This window comes from Acipenser ruthenus, chromosome 34, assembly GCF_902713425.1.
Source record: "Acipenser ruthenus chromosome 34, fAciRut3.2 maternal haplotype, whole genome shotgun sequence".
Classification (NCBI taxonomy): domain Eukaryota; kingdom Metazoa; phylum Chordata; class Actinopteri; order Acipenseriformes; family Acipenseridae; genus Acipenser; species Acipenser ruthenus.
In genome coordinates this window covers 1,257,501-1,278,746 of record NC_081222.1, presented here as the reverse complement: position 1 = coordinate 1,278,746, position 21,246 = coordinate 1,257,501, and the positions used below count along the sequence as shown (strand labels likewise).

Here is a 21,246-nt window from a genome sequence, read left to right as displayed (position 1 = left end):
CGATGGCTGCTAATTGAGACGATAGCGGACCCAGCATTGTGTGCGGACGGATTGAGAAGCTTGACTTTAAGCACCTGGTGGAGTCTATAATTATATATATATATAATCTCATGGTGTAGTTTTTCTGAAAGGGAACAGCATTTGTCTATTTGTTTTTTACATTCCACGGGTTTCCCTGAGAATTTCGGCAGCTTCCTGATCAAGTCAAAACCTTCCTGCCACCTGGAAAGAGACCCTTCTGTAAAAAGAGTCCCCCCCCCCCCACACCACACAGTAAAAGCAGAGCAAAGTGTAATAAAAACACAAGGGAAAGTCGATCAAGCAGAGGCAAGCATTGGAGAGAGCGAGAGAGAACGAGAGAGGGAGTTGAATGATAAAGCATGTGAAAGAAGCATGGCAAACCAAGGGTGGATAGTTACAGCCACAAGGAAAACAAGCAAGATTACTGAGCAGATTTAACCAGGTAAACTTTAATAAGCTTTGCAGTGACTGGTAACTGAAAGCACTGCATAGCGAGTGGAACAAACAGCAGAGATATTATAAAATCAGGTGCAAACATTTAAAAAAGACACAATTGGAGAGAGTCTCGCACACTGTGCTGGTTTTACAAAGCAAAGCCCACCGGACTGAAAGATCCAGACAGCTCGGGGCCCTGCTCCTGCACAGACATCTGCGCTGGATTCAGCTCCAACAGTAGAAAACCTAATTTGTCTGATTTGCTGCACAGAAACACACACGGGACGGGTTTAATCGTGGTCTCCTCTGCTTGTGGAAACAAGGAAAAATAAAAGAGATTCCTAAACTTAAAAAAAGGAAGGATGACCAATCAGCACACGTCGCCTCCCAGGATGAAGATCCTGCTTTCGTGAACTGCGCGCGACCCTCGGAGGCAGCGAACGCAATAGAACTCCACGCGGGCTTCGGACTGTCGCAGTGTATCCAGAACCTGTTTGCAAGTCCTTTTGGTTTCATTAGTGTAAAAAAAAAAAAATAAGGAAAAAAGGTCAAAGTTCCTTGTCTCCCTGTATATAGAAAGTGTTGTTAAAAATAAATTAAAATGGAAGGGTTGGAGTTGTGCGAGGCAGCAGTGTTCTGGGCGCAGGGTTTCTCAGAGGAACACGAAGTCGTCAGTGCTGGCACTCTTGGGTTTGCCCAGCTTGCCCGCCGCTGGGGGGAGGGCAGCGTGTGCGGGAGGCAGGGTGCTCAGCTCGTCCAGCCCGTAGTCCTGCCCGTGCCCCTCCACGAACGTGAAGATGGGGTACTTCTCTTTGGAAGACGAGGACGTCAAAGCCTTGAAAGATGAACAAAACATTCCCGATTACAAGCCCTGTTTCTCTCAATCCGGGCTGGGGAGAGACGGCTGGCATTTCGCACTTCAACTACTCTCATTGTGATAAAGGAGTCATTTAGCAGACGCTTTTATCCAAAGCGACGTACAGAGACTAGGGGGTGAACTCTGCATCATCAACAACTGCTGCTGCTGCTGCTGCAGAGTCACTTCCAATAGGACCTCGTTTGTTTTACGTCTCATCCGAAGGACGGAGCACAAGGAGGTTCAGTGACTTGCTCAGGGTCACACACACACAGGGAGTCAGTGGCTGAGCTGGGATTTGAACCTCCTGGTATCGAGCCCCTTTCTCTAACCACCGCACCACCAAGCCTCCTTTTACAGCCTTTGTCCAGAGACTCAATATAAATAAACAGACACCCAGGTGTGAAAGACATTTGTAACGCAGCCTAGAAGACCCACAGTTGTATTAATACGTACAGGCACCAGCTAGCCTGTGGCTAGGAAATTCAAAGCACTTTTAGATACTCACTCTTTAGCCCTGGCTCTCACTTCTACAAACACATTCTCGCTGGGCTGCTCTACGTTACGTGAGCCAAGGTAAGGAAGTGGATCTGAAGAGCAGCTCCTGAACTCAAGACTCGTCAAGAGAAATCCTTCTTATCAAGTTACTCATTGATATGAATGTGGCAACGCTGTGTGAAAACATTCAACTCACTTCACAGCACAGGGACTCTTAGTCCTTCTTACTCACCACCATCACTGCACAGCACAGGGACTCTTAGTCCTTCTTACTCACCTCCATCACTGCACAGCACAGGGACTCAAAGTCCTTCTTGTTTTTGGCGTAGAAGCCAATCGTGCAGCTGGGATCCATGCGACTGAAAGGCAGCTTCCGAGGAGCGTTACAGTGAAATGACTGGGGAGAGGGGATGGGAGGAGGGGAGGGGAGGGGAGGGGAGGGGAGAGGGGAGGGTACGGGAGGAGAGGAGAGGGGAGGGGAGACATGGAGAGGAGAGGATACGGGAGGGGAGACATGGAGAGGAGAGGAGAGGATACGGGAGGAGAGTAGAGGAGAGGAGGGCAGGTTAATAAACACAAACAGAGTTAAAGCCTGGAGTAAATTTGACTCAAGATACGCAGCAAAGCAGAAACACAGGGCTGATCTGGATGGAGCGTCGACGACTCTGTTAAAAATGTTTAGTGTAGCCGGTTGTATTACTGATCTGATAGATTCGGTAAGCATCCTTATAAAAGTTTACCCTGGTATGCTTTACCACACCTCTCTGTGCTTTACAATGCTTCCCTATGCTTTACCAGACCACTCTGTGCTTTACAGTGCTTCCCTATGCTTTACCAGACCTCTCTGTGCTTTACAATGATTCCCTATGCTTTACCAGACCTCTCTGTGCTTTACAATGCTTCCCTATGCTTTACCACACCTCTCTGTGCTTTACAATGCTTCCCTATGCTTTACCAGACCACTCTGTGCTTTACAATGCTTCCCTATGCTTTACCAGACCTCTCTGTGCTTTACAATGCTTCCCTATGCTTTACCAGACCTCTCTGTGCTTTACAATGCTTCCCTATGCTTTACCAGACCTCTCTGTGCTTTACAATGCTTCCCTATGCTTTCTTACACTTTGCTATGCTTTTACTGTGCTAATCTTTTATAAAGGACTGATTTAGCACTTTGTGATGGTGCTCCACTATGAAAGGCACGATATAAAATAAAGATTGATTGACTGATTGATTGATTTACAGTACAGGGAATTTCCTTCTTGTGTTCAAGAGACATCTAACAAAGTGTGCGACATGCAGACAGACAGATGTACAGACAGAACGACACTGCCATATATTCACACAATCTTACTCTCCCAATGTTAACAGTTTCATCACAATGGGATAAGTGTTTTTTTTATATATATATCTCCTCAGAATCTATTACTCTCAGTAGCTTCTGCTAAATAACTCTAACACTAAATTTCAGCACAATTGGTTTATTCCCCCCAGATATATATATAAAAAGGGTGACACTCTACAGGTAAAGATCCACAGCTCTTACCTCTAGGGGGAAGTTGTCCTTTGTGACGTCCACCACAGACTGGCAATAGTGTGGGTCCAAATACAGCAAGTGATCATCTGCAAACGAACACACAAGACCGTCACTAAAAAATAAACCACTTAACAGAGGCACAAGGCTGCCCAAAACAAGCTCACCTGTCCTGCTCTCTCAGTGGTTATGGGCCTGTCCCTTATAAAAGTTTCCCACAGTAAAAGCACAGCAAAGTGTAATAAGGTGAAGTGAAAGCATGGAATAGCATAGGGAAGCATTGTAAAGCACAGAGAGGTCTGGTAAAGCATAGGGAAGCATTGTAAAGCACAGAGAGGTCTGGTAAAGCATAGGGAAGCATTGTAAAGCACAGAGAGGTCTGGTAAAGCATAGGGAAGCATTGTAAAGCACAGAGAGGTGTGGTAAAGCATAGGGAAGCATTGTAAAGCACAGAGAGGTCTGGTAAAGCATAGGGAAGCATTGTAAAGCACAGAGAGGTCTGGTAAAGCATAGGAAAGCATTGTAAAGCACAGAGAGGTGTGGTAAAGCATAGGGAAGCATTGTAAAGCACAGAGAGGTGTGGTAAAGCATAGGGAAGCATTGTAAAGCACAGAGAGGTGTGGTAAAGCATAGGGAAGCATTGTAAAGCACAGAGAGGTGTGGTAAAGCATAGGGAAGCATTGTAAAGCACAGAGAGGTCTGGTAAAGCATAGGGAAGCATTGTAAAGCACAGAGAGGTCTGGTAAAGCATAGGGAAGCATTGTAAAGCACAGAGAGGTGTGGTAAAGCATAGGGAAGCATTGTAAAGCACAGAGAGGTGTGGTAAAGCATAGGGAAGCATTGTAAAGCACAGAGAGGTCTGGTAAAGCATAGGGAAGCATTGTAAAGCACAGAGAGGTGTGGTAAAGCATAGGAAAGCATTGTAAAGCACAGAGAGGTGTGGTAAAGCATAGGGAAGCATTGTAAAGCACAGAGAGGTGTGGTAAAGCATAGGGAAGCATTGTAAAGCACAGAGAGGTGTGGTAAAGCATAGGAAAGCATTGTAAAGCACAGAGAGGTGTGGTAAAGCATAGGAAAGCATTGTAAAGCACAGAGAGGTGTGGTAAAGCATAGGAAAGCATTGTAAAGCACAGAGAGGTGTGGTAAAGCATAGGGAAGCATTGTAAAGCACAGAGAGGTGTGGTAAAGCATAGGGAAGCATTGTAAAGCACAGAGAGGTGTGGTAAAGCATAGGGAAGCATTGTAAAGCACAGAGAGGTGTGGTAAAGCATAGGGAAGCATTGTAAAGCACAGAGAGGTGTGGTAAAGCATAGGGAAGCATTGTAAAGCACAGAGAGGTGTGGTAAAGCATAGGGAAGCATTGTAAAGCACAGAGAGGTGTGGTAAAGCATAGGGAAGCATTGTAAAGCACAGAGAGGTGTGGTAAAGCATAGGGAAGCATTGTAAAGCACAGAGAGGTGTGGTAAAGCATAGGGAAGCATTGTAAAGCACAGAGAGGTGTGGTAAAGCATAGGGAAGCATTGTAAAGCACAGAGAGGTGTGGTAAAGCATAGGGAAGCATTGTAAAGCACAGAGAGGTGTGGTAAAGCATAGGGAAGCATTGTAAAGCACAGAGAGGTCTGGTAAAGCATAGGGAAGCATTGTAAAGCACAGAGAGGTCTGGTAAAGCATAGGGAAGCATTGTAAAGCACAGAGAGGTCTGGTAAAGCATAGGGAAGCATTGTAAAGCACAGAGAGGTCTGGTAAAGCATAGGGAAGCATTGTAAAGCACAGAGAGGTCTGGTAAAGCATAGGGAAGCATTGTAAAGCACAGAGAGGTCTGGTAAAGCATAGGGAAGCATTGTAAAGCACAGAGAGGTCTGGTAAAGCATAGGGAAGCATTGTAAAGCACAGAGAGGTCTGGTAAAGCATAGGGAAGCATTGTAAAGCACAGAGAGGTCTGGTAAAGCATAGGGAAGCATTGTAAAGCACAGAGGTGTGGTAAAGCATAGGGAAGCATTGTAAAGCACAGAGAGGTGTGGTAAAGCATAGGGAAGCATTGTAAAGCACAGAGAGGTCTGGTAAAGCATAGGGAAGCATTGTAAAGCACAGAGAGGTCTGGTAAAGCATAGGGAAGCATTGTAAAGCACAGAGAGGTCTGGTAAAGCATAGGGAAGCATTGTAAAACACAGAGAGGTGTGGTAAAGCATATTAAAAAAACAAACCACGGTACGCTACGGTAAATGCAGAGTATAACCATGGAGGGGAAAAAGTGACTGCAGTAAACTTTTTAGAAAGGGTAGGAAATGTAAGAAGATACCAAAACACAGCACGAAAAAACATGAAGTAAGAGACTTCAAAATGAAAAAAGAAATGTGCCTACAACACTACGAAGGGGTTCGTCGAAATTCTCACACCCCTCGGGTTTTCATGCAGGCAGGTTTATGAAAAGGATGTAACAGGACAAACAGAACCAGATGTCACGTTTGCAAATGGAAACCGGAGTTTGCTGTGAAGTGCGTTTCTTTCGAAGCCGCACGCCCCAGACCTTCACGTACCAAACAGAAGCGTTTTGGGATCTTCTGTTAAATCAAGAGGCTTTTCAAAACCGGGCTGGGAGTTACCCGGACGGGGCAACAACGGGTTAACAAGCCCTGGTTTAGGGTCAGATCTCTGGACGGGGATCGGTGCTTACCCTGGTATCCCACGAAGTACAGGGAGTGCTTGGGTTTCCCGCCAATGATCCCAAGACAGCAGTCTAAGCGGAGAATGTCCTGTTGAGACAGAACCAACAAACCTTGTTGTTAAAATAAAATCAACAGAAAACTGAATATACAAATTTGTTTATTAACTTACTATACAACCCCTTAGCTCAAAATGAACATTTGTTAACGGTAAATAAGTACCAAAAAAAAAAAGAAAGTGGCCCTTAAAATGAATCGTGCTGGAAGTAGATGTTCCAGTTACCTTCACACACTCTGTATAGATGGGATTGAGGGTCTCTCCTCCCAGCCGCACTGGGACCAGTATGATAACGGATTTCCAGTCCGTACTGGGACCCGAGAGCCCGTCTCTTCCAGCAGGCTCACACTGCTTCAACACGTCCCCCTTATACACTGCAAGAGAAAAGAGACAAGGAGCAAGGAGCGACGTCATTGCTTAATTTCTGTTAACAACCAACAGCCTCATTATTAGTCTCTAATGAGAATGATCACGCTGTCATTTTTGATTGCTGGGTTCACTAAATGGAAAATTCTGCTTAAATCCTTGTCGTGCACGCTCCCTCACACAGAGAAACGTGGAAATAAATCATTTCGGGAAGCACGCGGAAAATGTTTTTGAACTGTTCCAAGCCGTCAGCATCCTAAGTTTGAGCCTTTTCTCCCCTCCTTGTACAAACTCACCCGTGCAATCCTGAGCGACGTAGACGGTGAGCTTGGAGAGTTCAGAGGCCTTCGCAACGGCTTTCCTAAAGAGAGAGAGAGAAAAAACACAAGAGGTGATTAAATTCATTGGTTGATTCCGTTATACAAGTACCATTGATGTCTGTTTTGTATTATTTACATCAGCATACATCCATTTAAAAAAAAAAAGACTGATCATTTCTGCTCCATTTAGTCGTGCAGAAATGATCAGGTGTTTGATACTGAAATAAAACTTGAATCATTTAAGATACAAGCGAAATAAAACAAATAAAAACGATGCTAGCTTTATTTTTGCAACGAGGTCCACGAAGCAGGGTTTCATATTCACTGTCTAGGTTGGATCTGGTCGTCTAAAATTGCCAGTTTCCTCCTTGTGATGCTCGAGTCGCTCTCTATAGGAGGCTGTGTGGTCCAGAGGTTAAAGAAAAGGGCTTGTAACCAGGAGGTCCCCGGTTCAAATCCCACCTCAACCACTGACTCATTGTGTGACCCTGAGCAAGTCACTTCACCTCCTTGTGCTCCGTCTTTTGGGTGAGATGTAGTTGTAAGTGACTCTGCAGCTGATGCATAGTTCACACACCCTAGTCTCTGTAAGTCGCCTTGGATAAAGGCGTCTGCTAAATAAACTAATAATAAAATGTGTTTGAAGAAGAAACCGTTTTGAACAAGCCCTCGATTCCTCACGTGTACCTGAAGGGGTTAAAGAGTTTCGTAACGCGAGGTGAATCCGGTTTCCGTAGCTTCTCAACGCAAATCAATTAACCGCGCTTATCATTACACTATTACACTGATGAAAGACGTGAAACTGAGGTCCTGCTGGAAGTGACTCTGCAGCAGCAGCAGTTGATGATGATGATTCATAGTTCACCCTCGAGGCTCGAAGTCGCTTTGGATAAAAGCGTCTGCTAAAAAGACTTGATACATAATTTTTGTTACATATAAAAGTCCTGCTCTCCCTGTAAACGCTCACCGGATGATGTGGGCCACTATAGAAGGCCCGTACCAGTCTCCTGCTTTCTTCCCAGAACTCTTTCCACACTCCACCAGCCTGTGCACCCCGAAAGGGGCGAGGGGGTGATCCCCAAACCAGGACACCAGCTTTCTGTGCAGCTGCTCTGCGTGGGGGTCCCGGGTGGGCTCCTCCCTCTCCCTCCCCCTCTCCCTCCTCCTTGGTTCAGGCTGCACTGTGAACACCTGCTGCAGAGCCGGCAGTGGGCCGGCCCGGGAGGGGGAGCGTGTTCTCAGTGGTTCCATTTCCACGTCCGTCAGCTGCAAGGCATCCGGCCAGGTCCACTCTGAAAACACACAGAAAAGGGTTTTTTTTTCCATATATACAGAAGGATAAAGAATCTCGTGTCGACACTGGGCAGCTTGAAACGGTGGATTCTTTCAAGTCTAAATTGAAAACACACTTTTTGTTTTTGTTTTGTGTACTTGGCTGTAGCGGGAGTGGACTGCACATACGAGCTCTCTTGCACAGCGCTCTGGGGTGTCGTGGCGTGAAGGGCGCTCTGTACAAATAGACGTGTGTTGTATTGTACCTGCAACCACGATGGAGCTTTTGTGTCTCCGATTTCAGGCAGAACTAACGTACGTTTCACACATTTACAGCTGGGGCCAAAAGGTTTGCATCACCTAAAATTTTAGGACTGAGACAGAATAAAAACAATATTATATCCATATCTATCTATCTATCTATTTATCTATCTCTTTATAGACAAAGAGATCTCTCTCTCTATCTAGATAGAGATATCTATCTCTCTCTCTAGATAGAGATATCTATCTATCTCTCTCTCTCTAGATAGAGATATCTATCTCTCTCTCTCTCTAGATAGAGATATCTATCTCTCTAGATAGAGATGTCTATCTCTCTCTCTCTAGATAGATATAGCTATCTATCTATCTATCTATCATCACTATTAAAAATATATATATACAAAATGATATTGCAAAAGTCTACCAGAAGCCATAACAGTAGTATTTCATATTAGATTTCCGAACGTCACGTTTGAAATCTGCTTTTAGATTTTCTTTATATGTGAAAACTCCAAAGCGTTGTGTGTGATTCGATATGCTAAGGTGACATTATTCAGCAGGTTTCGTTCCACTTCATGAAGCACAGGGAGTTCACTCTGCTGGGTGATGATGCAAAGCTCTTGTCCAGCGCTGTATGCAGTATGGACAGACCTGGCGGCAGGAGGTGGACCAGCAGCCCCTGAGCCAGCAGCATCTGCCCGCTCCTCAGCATGCAGCCCCAGCCGCAGTCCGAGGTCAACACCGAGCCCTCCAGCTGCTGGAACTCCCGGCGGTACGTCAGCCAGACCCGAGACACAAAGTCCATCCGGAACCGCTCCAGACCCTCTGCGAGAGACACAGACACAGAGAGACAGACACACACAGCGACAGACACACACACAGAGAGAGAGAGAAACAGAGAGAGAGACACACACACACACACACACAGAGACACAGAGAGAGAGAGAGAGAGAGAGAGAGAGACACACAGAGACAGACAGACAGAGAAAGACACACACACACACACACAGAGAGACACACACACACAGAGACACACACACACACACAGAGACACACACACACAGAGACAGACACACACAGACAGACACACACACAGACAGACACAGACAGACAGACACACACACATAGAGACAGACACACAGAGACACACAGAAACACAGAGGCAGACAGACAGACAGACACACACAGAGATAGACAGACAAAGAGACACACACACACACACACACACACACACACACAGAGAGACACACACACACATATACAGACAGACACATACACACACACACAGACACAGAGAGAGACACACACATACACAAAGAGACACACACATACACAAAGAGACAGACACACACAGAGACAGACACACACAGAGACAGACACACACAGAGACAGACACACACAGAGACAGACACACACAGAAATAACAAAACATTGTTGTTCAATAAAATACTTATTGTGACTCAACACAGACAAAACAAAAAACAAACCTGCCAACGGTGCAGCTAGAAATTGGTTTACGATACTTGACTCAAAACACAGACGAAACACAACCAGACTTCTAGTCAAAACGTTTGCCAAATGAGGATGCATTTCACCTCCGAGCGACAGTCTAAATAGTTCACTGTGAAAGTTCTTTCACCTTCAATGGAAGTACTCCAATAAAAGCTCACAAAGTTCAGCTTCACACACACTGTTAGGTAAGATATACAAGACAGGCACTTGAGACAAGCTCCCCGAATCCTCTCCTGACGATAGACCACCTCCCAGAACACGAGGTAACCGATCCCGGTCTGATTTCTGTTTCAAACTCGGTGCCACACTGCTGTCTCTAAGGATAAATCTTGAAGCTCTACGTGTGTCACTTCCTTACACATGGGATGAAAACAAAATAACACAGAACGGCAACAGAGAGCATTACTGTGGCAGTTTACTGTACCGAGAGCTGTAGCTGCAGGTTAAGCTCTGTATTATTTTAGTGGCATTTTCAGAGTCCTCCTACCTTCGTGATGAAGCGTGTAACTTCGTCCCAGCAAGATCAGGGGGGAGGTTTTACTGAAATGCGTCTTTGTTTTCACTGTCCAGCCTGAGAGAAAAAAAACAGAAAGATTTGCAAAAGAAAAAAAGAAAAAGTTATTTTTCAATACGACATTTCAGAATGCTGTTGGATCTTTTGGTTGACAGGTCGTCATTGTAAATGATTGACAGATCGATCGACCGAGATGTCGATTGACGGATTGATTCGTGGTAGACTGTTTGCAATTGTGCCGCTCTCACACGACCCACCCTAATGTGAGAAGTGTTGAAATCAAGGGAAGTCACGTTAAAACTTTGCATTAGTAAGACCCTCACCTAGAATATTGTGTTCAGTTCTGGTCACCTTGCTACAAAAAGGATATCGCTGCTCTAGAAAGAGTGCAAAGAAGAGCAACCAGAATTATCCCGGGTTTAAAAGGCATGTCGTATGCAGACAGGCTAAAAGAATTGAATCTATTCAGTCTTGAACAAAGAAGACTACGCGGCGATCTGATTCAAACATTCAAAATCCTATAAGGTATAGACAATGTCGACCGAGGGGACCAGGGGTCTCAAATGGAGATTAGATAAAGGGGCATTCAGAACAGAAAATAGAAGGCACTTTTTTTACACAGAGAATTGTGAGGGTCTGGAACCAACTCCCCAGTTATGTTGTTGAAGCTGACACCCTGGGACCCTTCAAGAAGCTGCTTGATGAGATTCTGGGATCAATAAGCTACTAACAACCAAACAAGCAAGATGGGCTGAATGGCCTCCTCTCGTTTGGAAACTTTCTTATGTTCTAATGTTCTTATCTACCAGAGAATCGGGATCTTAAAATACACAAAAGCAAACGTCACTGGGCTTCACAATGCCTTCCTGTGCTTTGCTATACTTTCCATATGCTTTATTACACTTTCCTTTGCTGTTACGATGGGAAACCCTGAAATAAAACTAATGCAAGGCCAGTCCAGTTACCATGCAGAGCAGCCATGACTCCACAGGTAGATGCCCACTGAAAGCAAACAGGACTTAAGAGCCTCAGAAAAGCTGTTTGGTTTATGCCAGCATTAACATCCTCTTTAGCACTTACTACCTCATGAGATCTGACCCAGACTCTCGCTCTGGACACACAACTGTCACAGCTGGGTATTAATCAAACAGCTTATTCCAGGCACACAGGCAGCGTGTACGTTTTGTACTGCAAGACTGACTGGAATGTGGCAGTTATCTGAACTATAAGGGGTTTGGGGGTCCAGTGGTTAAAGAAAAGGGGCTTGATACCAGGAGGTTCAAATCCCAGCTCAGCCACTGACTCACTGTGTGTGTGCGACCCTGAGGAAGTCACTGAACCTCGTTGTGCTCCGTCCTTCGGATGAGACGTCAAACAAACGAGGTCCTATTGGAAGTGACTCTGCTGCAGCAGCAGTTGTTGATGATGCAGAGTTCACCCCCCTAGTCTCTGTGAGTCGCTTTGGATAAAAGCATCTGATAAATGACTAATTCATCATCATCATCATCATCATCATCATCATCATCATCATCATAATAATAATAATAATAATAATAATAATGGGATTGAGCCACTTGGCTTCTCGGATGACCTTAAAGACTCCAGTGACTGACCGTATTTGACATTGTTCCAGGCGGACATGAGCTTGGCTTTGATTCGGTCCACCTCGTCCGGTTCGCTGGACTGACCGCTCTCCTCGCCGTTCAGGAAATGATTCCCGTCAGCGCGCGGGGTGTGCGAGCGAGCCTTCCGTCCCATGGGGGGCAGCGTCTCCTCGGGATTCGCCCCCAGGTACTGCGCGGAGCTGGGGGAGATGGAGTTCATCCCGCTGAGGTCACGGGGCCAGCGTCCCCGCAGGGCTTCTTATCCTTGCTGTGGTCCCGGGAATTCTCATATCCACACACACCTAGCAGGGAGAAGAGCAGGGCGTGGATTTGGGGTTCAGTGACAAACACACACACTCCATTGCAGGTCAGATTTACAATCCTATAGGAGGCTGTGTGGTCCAGTGGTTAAAGAAAAGGGCTTGTAACCAGGAGGTCCCCGGTTCAAATTTTACAGTTATAGATGTATATATAGCATCACCTAGAATTTTAATTGAGACAATTAAAAAACATGATGAACATAATTTAGACCTTTTATTTAACATAATTTAATTAAAACTACAAAATGATATCGCAAGTGTCTATCGGAAGCCATAATAGTAGTACAGTATTTCATGTCAGATTTTGATGTCAGTGTTTTGTTAAGTATACAGGGAAACCTACAAAGAGGTGTGTAATTCAGTATGTTAACGTCACATTATTCAGCAGGTTTCATTCGACTTTATGAAGCAGAATCAGTTCATTCTAGAGAGGGATGCAAAAATATTTGCCCATAGCTGTAAAAGAAATTAATTTCAAATAAATCAATTATTAAGATAACACTGTCATTGCTAGTGCACTCCCAGTGTTTGCTGCTGCGAGACAGCATGTTTAAAACTATAATAAGTGTCAAAATGAGAGAGAGAGAGAGAGAGAGAGAGAGAGAGAGAGAGAGAGAGAGAGATTGATTGATTGATTGATTGATTGATTGATTGATTACTGGTCTGCTGTTCTGAGTGAAGTTCTCTTTCCTAGTACAGGACAAACAGTATTCAGCAGTTTTTGTACACTCGCCTGTATTGTACAAACGACTTGAACTGAAGTCACCGTGTTTGTTTCAAACGAAAGCAGTTGGAACAGCCGCCGCAATCGTGTTTCTAAAATATAAAATTCCCATTCCAATTCCTTCAATTGAAAAAAAAACAAAAAACCAGGAACTGACCCCAAATCTGGACAGAGTAAGCCGAGAGTGAACCAGGTTTCAAACCACTGAGCCTGAAAAAGTGGCTTCGTGTTCTCTCAGCTATATTTAAAAGACCGGTAAACAGTTAACATGATGTATTATATATTAGTGTTAGGCGACCGTCACTTACCAAGCAATCGTAAAAGGCGATAAACTTACTAATTCGTTACTTTGTTTATTAAATAAATAAATAAATAAATAAACAAATAAAGCAAAACACACGCATACTATTTACAACATAGCTCGGTGTTTACTTCGGCCTGGATCTACAGATCCACTCCAGACTTGTATATATTCAAAGAGGGTCGTGAGAAATTACTTTTAAAAAATAAAATCGCTCCAACTAACATCACACGAGTATAAAATTACTTGATATGGAAAAGCACCACAACCCTGCAACGCACACCTATGAACAAACTTTCCTCCCTAAAATTTGAAATACGGGACCATTTTGAAAACAAGAACTGGATTCATAATGTGTGGGGACGCCTGATTTTGCTACCAGGATTTAAATCTTACATTATATAAAAACGTATACTACATAAACACGGAAACAGTCATTCGGAGGGGATTAAAAATAAAACATAAAAATCGCTTACCTTAAAACGTACGGCTGGATTTGTCCATATTTTTTAATTCCCAGTCAGGACTCGCGGTAAAGTAAAACACACACACACACTGTCTTTTAAAAAATAAATTAGTAATTAGTAATTATTGAATTAATTTGAAATATACCAAGACGCGGCCTTACTGTTATAGTCAGCCCGGTTGTACCATTAAATAAATTATGCCTTCGGTTTAAACTAAGCATCACAGAATTATGAATTATGAATTATGAATTATGAATTACAAGTAAGGTTTTCTCAATTGTTTATCTTTTTTATACTATACAACAAACACTTCCTGTTTTTTTTTTAACCCGTAAATTGCAGCGAACTCTTATTTATCAGCGTTTAAACGCAACAAAAACGGTTCCGTGACCCAATCTGCAATCCGCCAGCATCTCCACTTAACACAGAAACGATAAATAAATAAAACGCCTTTTTTAAATTAGTATATAATATTTACCTTAAATGGGAGGGACCAAAAAAAGAAAAGACGGGTTGAAATGCTGTAATTGGATGGCGTGGTGATGTTTCTGTCATCTAATTGGCTAACGGTGATGTCAATTCACAAACGACGCCCATTACCGGGCTCGATGATTGGTTAGTGAGAGAAACACGTCGAGATCATATGATTTTTATTCTCCTGTTATTGGTCACACCCACAAACTGAATTTCAGGAATGCTCACGTCAGTGGCTGATGAAGCTGTCAATCTTTGTGTTGCATTGTGGGGATTGTAGTTTTTCATTGCGCGTTACGTGCCCTGTTATGATACGTACACTCTTAATGTTAGAGAGTTACCGAGGTGTTGGAATTTGGTTACACGCTGTATTTCAGTGTTGGTAGATTTTTGTAAATCTTTTATTCGTGGGGCTTGCGAAGCAAGAGTCCCCACTTTAAATCTTCGACATACTTCTCCTTATTATTATTATTCTTTGGCACGCTACTCCTCTTACACCGTTTAAGCTAGAAACGCCGTTCAAACTTTAAAACGTGTCTGGAATAGTGTGCTTGTATACAACTTTTTAATATCTTTTATACTTTTTAAACTATTAAGCTTTTTGTCCTTTTTTTGTCCATCTTCATTCTCTTTAATGGGGTTTTTTTCAACATTCTGAAGCTCCCCATTGTTTAAAAACTCCCAGACTTCCATCATTCTATTTCCTGTAAACGATGTAACTTTTGACACAAATCAGCTACTTTGACCACTTTCCCAACAAATAAGACAAAAAGAGCATATGGAATCTTCCTCTACTTCTCAACTATTCAGCTATTCAAAACAGGAACGGCGTCTACCAATCAAGAGGTACAGCTGTTTTAGTAACCGCATCAACTTCTTTCAGGAGGCTACTTCCCACTGTTGAATTAACTGTCATAGGACTTTGAGAAATGTCAAATTCTAGCACATTCTAAGCATGAGACAATTAGTAAACAATGTGACTTTTGACACAAATCAGCTGCTTTGACCACTTTCCCAATAAAGCAAGCCCCACAACTTTACTTGTAAAGTTACCATCTAGTTTTATTGATCATTTTTCACTTCATAACAGCCGATGTGACTTGTAAGACACTTATAGCAACAAAGTCAAACCAGGCCTTCTTCATCACAGACACTCTCACCCTCTTCCTCAGCACAGGCAGAGACGCTTACCCTCTTCTTCATCACAGACACTCTCACCCTCTTCCTCAGCACAGGCAGAGACGCTTACCCTCTTCTTCATCACAGACACTCTCACCCTCTTCCTCAGCACAGGCAGAGACGCTTACCCTCTTCCTCAGTGTAGCAGTGTAAGGGCAGCAGTGTGGAGTAGTGGTTAGGGCTCTGGACTCTTGACCGGAGGGTCGTGGGTTCAATCCCAGATGGGGGACGCTGCTGCTGTACCCTTGAGCAAGGTACTTTACCTAGATTGCTCCAGTAAAAACCCAACTGTATAAATGGGGAATTATATGTAAAAATAATGTGATATCTTGTAACAATTGTAAGTCGCCCTGGATAAGGGCGTCTGCTAAGAAATTATTAATAAGTGTACTTTTTTTTACTTAGTTTTTGATATTTCTTTCTCTTTTGTCCAGTATTTATTTATTTATTTATTTATTTATTTATTTATCCAATAATAAATGCCTTTACCTGCAAATTCCTACTTTTAAAATGACACATACACACAAACACACAGTGACACAGGCACACACACACACACTGTGACACACAAACACAGACATACACACATTGTGACACACACACACACACAAACACACAGAAACACCCACAGCGTGCACACACAGCGCAAACACACACACACACTCACACCCACACACACACAGCGCACACACAGAGACACACAAACACATTTCAAGTTACTCGTATTATCTTTTAATTTTTATTACACGTACTGCACTTGTGTTCAGCTTGGCTCACAATAAAAGTGCATTAGAAAACATACAACAGGATCCCAAAATAACGAAGCCCATGGAATCACAACTGAACAGAACAGAACCTCAGTATACAGCACAGTTCAACGAGCGTCCGCCTTCATTCAAGGACCGCCAGTTTCTTACACTGACTGTAGCTAACAAAATCAATCCACCAAACTTACTTCTTGAGCACTTCTGTTCGTTATAAAGGCCTGACATGTCCAGTGTTTGGTTAAAGAAATCTCCGTTTGCAAGCCTTGTTTTCTGATAGGGTTGCCCCCTTTCAGTGGCTTCTTTCCTGTGTTTAATCAATTCAGTGAGTCACATGACTGAGAAAACACTGCAGAGGTGAGATGGAACAGGAAGTGCAAGTGTAACAGATATGCAGAAAATACGTCATAGAAACTGAGAACTTTCTGCAGCACCAAGTGCTTTTAAAATGAAATGACATGTTTTCTTTTTTATATAACGCGTGCGTTTCTTTCATAACCACGCATTTGATAACCTAAGTAGCTCATGAAAGTGCAAAAGATACACAGGGTTTATTTTGTTAGCTACGAACATAATTAAATACAATTATAAAATAAATAAATAAATAAATAAATAAATAAATAGATAGATAACAGCAAATAAAGTGCTTTTTTGAAAGAACATAAAAAAATCTAAAAAAAAAATTTAATTTCTTTACCTTTCACAATTAATATTGTTTTTCTACAACAGCGACTTTTTTTTTTTTTTTTTTTTTTGGCAAAATATTATAAAATATGAGTCCCACAATGATAAAACCCTTCCACGATATTCAGGGTGAGCTAATTTCACATCACACAGTGTACTAAAGTACTAGCCTGCAATAACTTTTTTTTGTTAGTTTGAAAATAATAATAATAATAATAATTCAGAACAGTAAACGTATCCTTGTTTACATAAATCAACAGTCATTATCCCATTATATTGGTGTTTATATACAAATGAAGGTGAATTAAACAGGGCTAAATAAAACCTGATATTATTATTATTATTAATAATAATAGTAGTAGTAGTATTAGTATTATTATTATTATTCAGTAGAAGTATTGACTCTCAAAGTAAAGTGTTTTTTTGTGACCAATTATTATTTTGACTTATTTTCCCCCCAATTCCCAATGTCCAATTCTGTTTTTTCCCGCACAGCACGGACGTTCTGAGGGCGTGTGAGCGTCCTCCGATCTCACAAACCTAAAGCCAGAATCGCTTTTACACAGAGCAATCCAGAGAGGAAGTGGGCGGGGCTACCCGTCCTGGAGAACAGAGCTCAGCCCCGCCTCTTATCCGCTCTGAATGTGCTCGGTGTTTGGCCAGTAGGGTTCGCTGTTGCGCGATGAGGAGAAGGAATCCCTTAAGATTTTGGGTTACTCTGGCACAATAAAAAAACAGTCTTGCATACTATATTTTGACAAACACACATACAATCCACATACAAGTTAAGTTTACATAAACATCACACGTTGTAATTCATATTCAGCACACCCTTTCAATTCCTCATGGTCTGTGAGCAACAGCGATGCCTTTCAATGGTTTCCGAAGCCTTCCCTCTGTGTCAGATTGTGCTCGGAGCGAGATAGATCTGCAGCAGTTGTTTTCAAGGCAGCAGTGTAGGTAGGATGACATCAGAAAACGAAGCAAGGACGCACGGTCCGAGTCCCACGGTGCCTGTAGTTCCGACAGCGTACTAGACGCCAGCTCTGCTGTGCCAGCAGACACACTGTGCGTGGCGTTCGCTATGATTAGAACTGGCGTTTCTGATAAGCTCACAACGGATGCATGCTTCTGACGTGAGCAAGGAGCTTCATTTCCGAGGGGTCCCGTCTGTCTGGAGTAGGACAGAAAGCCAGCAGTAGTGCCCCATATTCCGGTACAGTTGTCAAAAGTCTTCTTGTACTGGCCAAAAGTTTTGCATCACTCTGTAGAATGAACTAACTTCATAAAGTCGAATGAAAACCTGCTGAATAACGTTCCGTTAACGTGTTGAATAGTTTGTGCTTAACGGGGAAAAAAACGGACAAATGGAAAAATGTGACATTGCGAAAATCTAACATGAAATACTACTGTACTGCTATTATGGCTTCCAGAGAGACTTTTTGCGAAATTATTTTGTACTTTTATTTGATTACATGATATTAAATAAAAATATCTAAATTATGTTAATATATATATATATATATATATATATATATATATATATATATATATATATATATATAAACAGAATTTAGAGGCATCATTTATATATATATATATATATATATATATATATATATATATTCAATGATGGCTCAATCCTAAAATTCTAGGTGATGCAAAACATTTGTCCACAGCTGTAATCCTATTGGTGCAGCCAGGTCAGCTGTGTGCTGATCTGCAACATGGCTTGAAGATCTACAAAGTCATCTACACTGCTGCTGGTTAACAAACTGGGACAGGCAACGAGACCTTCTTCGTGTTTGCATAAAAAACTTAGATTAAAAAAAAAAAAAAAAAAAAGTTATATTGTCCTGCCTCTTTCAAGACTTTATTCAAAGAAAAATCGAAAAGGTCCACACCGTTTCACATTGGGAACCAGTGTCACTTCAGATTAGGCTGTTCACAGTATTTAGCATTGTTGGTGTGTAAAGCACTTATTTTTCTCATACGGATCATGCATTCGGATGGAAGTTATCATTTATATGCATATCGTGAAGCGCTGGCTTGTGTGTGTATATATATATATATATATACACACATATGATTGAAAATAGCCACAGAAGCACCTTTACAACCATGTTTTGTTTTTTTAATCTCTTTTAAATGATACTTTCTCTCTCTCCCATCTCTTGTACGCCACACACTTTGCATCGTTTTCTAACTTCAAAAGGCATTTGATTTGTAAGTCCTTCCCTTGCTAAAGTGAGAAATGCTAATGATATTTAGGGGAGCTTTCGGTTTTGTCAGGCTGCGCCGCACCCACTAGGCCCGTCGCTAAGGTAACCGGCCTGCTCCCGGACGCAGCCTCAGCCTTTCCTGGAAAGCTCCCCCGTTTCTCCTCTGCAGATCTGGGGCTGTCTTTTCCCTTGAGTCCTTCCGGCCCGGCGGAGCTCATTTTAATTGGCGACAGGACGTTCTTGGCCACGGTCGCCAGCTGGGTGACGAAACTGGATTTCTCCCCTGGAGAAACAGGCCGCGGTTTGCTCTGAGGAGCGATGGTAGTGGTATGTTCTTCCACCACTTCCAGGAACCATTTCTCCTTTTTCTCCGGAGCTCTCAAACAGTTTGCCATCGCTGCATCCTTGACCACAGAGTCCGGTCTTTTCGGTTGGCTTTGACTCGTCACAACCGGGCTTGTCTTCGGATCCAAACTTGTCTTGCAAGCAGCGGGCTCGCTCTTCTGCCCCTCTTTTCTCAGCACCGGTTCTATCACCACTGGTACCGGTCCAGTCTTGCCTTGAACTGTGGCGCCAGTCTGAGGGGGTCCTTTGGGAGACTCTGGACTCTCTTTCTTTGCCTCCGGCTGGACGCTTTTATCCTGACTCCTGGCGCCAATAAAGGTGGGGGCATCAGTCTGCACCTCTTGGTGCTTCCTGTCCGTGGGATCGGACTTCCTGCTCTCCTCCACTTTCTCCGGGGTCTTGGGTCCGCAGCCTTTGCTAGCGGTCTCTAACTTGGACGTCCCGAGAACCGGGGTACTGGACGGGGTGCTTTTCTGCCCAGATCTTTGAACATCCCCTCCAGTCTTGCTTGACCCAGGACTTCCACTTTCCGATGGGTGGCCAGCCATCATTCCTTCCAGCTTTGGAAGCTCCCTGCTGGGTGATTTCTTTGGCTCTCCCGGCTTAGCTTCCTTGGATGTCGAGGGTGGCCTAGCGTCTTCTTTTGAAGGAATTAAGCCGGGAACCGTGGGAGTGCTGGACCTTGCTTCCCTGCTTCTCTCCTGCCCCATCCTTCCATCTGATATTTCCGAAGCCTTTTCTGAAGCCTTTTCCAAAGCCTTTTCCGAAGTCTTTTCCAAAGGCTTTTCCGAAGTCTTTTCCGAAGTCTTTTCCAAATCCTTTTCCGAAGTCTTTTCCGAAGCCTTTTCCAAAGTCTTTTCCAAATCCTTTTCTGAAGTCTTTTCCAAAGTCTTTTCCAAATCCTTTTCCGAAGTCTTTTCTGAAGTCTTTTCCGAAGTCTTTTCCAAAGCCTTTTCTGAAGTCTTTTCCGAAGTCTTTTCCAAAGCCTTTTCCGAAGTCTTTTCCGAGGCTCTTCCTACCATCAGAGCATCCCTGCTGAGCGGAGACTCCTGCCGGCCGATCTTTCGCACCGCCACTTGCTTGAAAGTCCCGATCTCGCAGGAGGAGGACGACGAGGGGCCGACGTTCTCCCCCTCCGATTCCAGCAAGCTCTGCAGCCCCAGCTCGCTGTGGAAAGACTCCTTGCGGTACTCTGAGTGGGACACCTCCAGGCTGTGTTTGCGCAGCACCACTTTCTTATTCTCGGAGAGCAGCGGGCCGCCCAGCTTCTCCGCGGACTGCACCCGCTTCAGCAGGGGGGAGCGGGGGGGCTCGGCGCTCTTGGGCCTCGGCCTCACCACGGGCGGGGAGGAGTGCAGCTTGGCAGGGAAGGTCTGGGTGGTGTTGGAGCTTCCGACGGTGTGTCCCGGGAGCGGCGGGGGCGGGGGAGAGGACTGGGTCGGGGACGGGGTGTGGGCGAGCGGGGACAGGGGGATGTTGCCAGCGGATTTGCAGCGGGCGGAGCGGTACTGCCGGTGCAGTTTGGGGGACAGCCCGTGCAGGCTACTGGGACGCATGTGGTGGGAGGCAGCGGGAGAGTTTGGGGTGCTGGAGGCGGGAGAACTGCTTTGGGAAGAGGCACCTGGCCAGAGAGAGAGAGAGAGAGAGCGAGAGGGAGAGAGAGAGAGAGAGACATCAGTGGACCTCCAGCGAATATATTGGCTTGGCTTTTTATCAATGCGTTTTATAAAACAAAGGTTGCCCCATTTGAAGCTAGTAAGAAGCAAGCCTCGCTTCCACTGCCTGAGGGATTGTGGGATGGGATTGTGTTTTGTTTTGTAACACTGCGTTCAGAACAAAGCAGTCCGAGCAAAGG

At 43.9% G+C, this 21,246-nt stretch overlaps 2 protein-coding genes across 3 annotated transcripts in view; both read right to left on the bottom strand.

Annotated features, from left to right (window-relative positions):
- Positions 1 to 450: 450 nt before the first annotated feature.
- On the bottom strand, positions 451 to 14,177 carry LOC117965642 (cysteine protease atg4da-like). The gene is made up of 11 exons (XM_059006925.1): positions 13,733 to 14,177; positions 11,921 to 12,213; positions 10,281 to 10,364; positions 8,933 to 9,106; positions 7,716 to 8,040; positions 6,725 to 6,789; positions 6,288 to 6,436; positions 6,016 to 6,094; positions 3,354 to 3,430; positions 2,088 to 2,207; positions 451 to 1,291 (listed from the first exon to the last, which is right to left on the bottom strand). The coding sequence occupies exons 2-11, from the start codon at positions 12,129 to 12,131 to the stop codon at positions 1,109 to 1,111; spliced, it is 1,467 nt and encodes a 488-aa protein (XP_058862908.1). The 5' UTR covers positions 12,132 to 12,213; positions 13,733 to 14,177; the 3' UTR covers positions 451 to 1,108.
- A 4,262-nt stretch (positions 14,178 to 18,439) lies between these two features.
- The window catches only part of LOC117402084 (microtubule-associated serine/threonine-protein kinase 1-like), a 36,117-nt gene continuing 33,310 nt past the window's right edge, over positions 18,440 to 21,246 (bottom strand). For both annotated transcript variants that reach the window (XM_059006923.1, XM_059006922.1), the window contains one exon: positions 18,440 to 21,012. In XM_059006923.1, coding sequence (XP_058862906.1) covers positions 19,082 to 21,012 — 1,931 coding nt within the window. In that variant the 3' untranslated portion in view covers positions 18,440 to 19,081. The remainder of the gene's footprint in view (positions 21,013 to 21,246) is intronic.

What these genes read in the sequence shown, in the direction of transcription:
- LOC117965642 (XM_059006925.1), bottom strand. Translation starts at nt 12,131, where the DNA reads ATGAACTCCATCTCCCCCAGCTCCGCGCAGTACCTGGGGGCGAATCCC. An exon ending in CTGGAACAATGTCAAATACG is followed by an intron (nt 10,365 to 11,920) that starts GTCAGTCACTGG and finishes TTTTTCTCTCAG; the next exon opens with GCTGGACAGTGAAAACAAAG. An exon ending in ATAGTGGCCCACATCATCCG is followed by an intron (nt 6,790 to 7,715) that starts GTGAGCGTTTAC and finishes CTCTCTCTTTAG; the next exon opens with GAAAGCCGTTGCGAAGGCCT.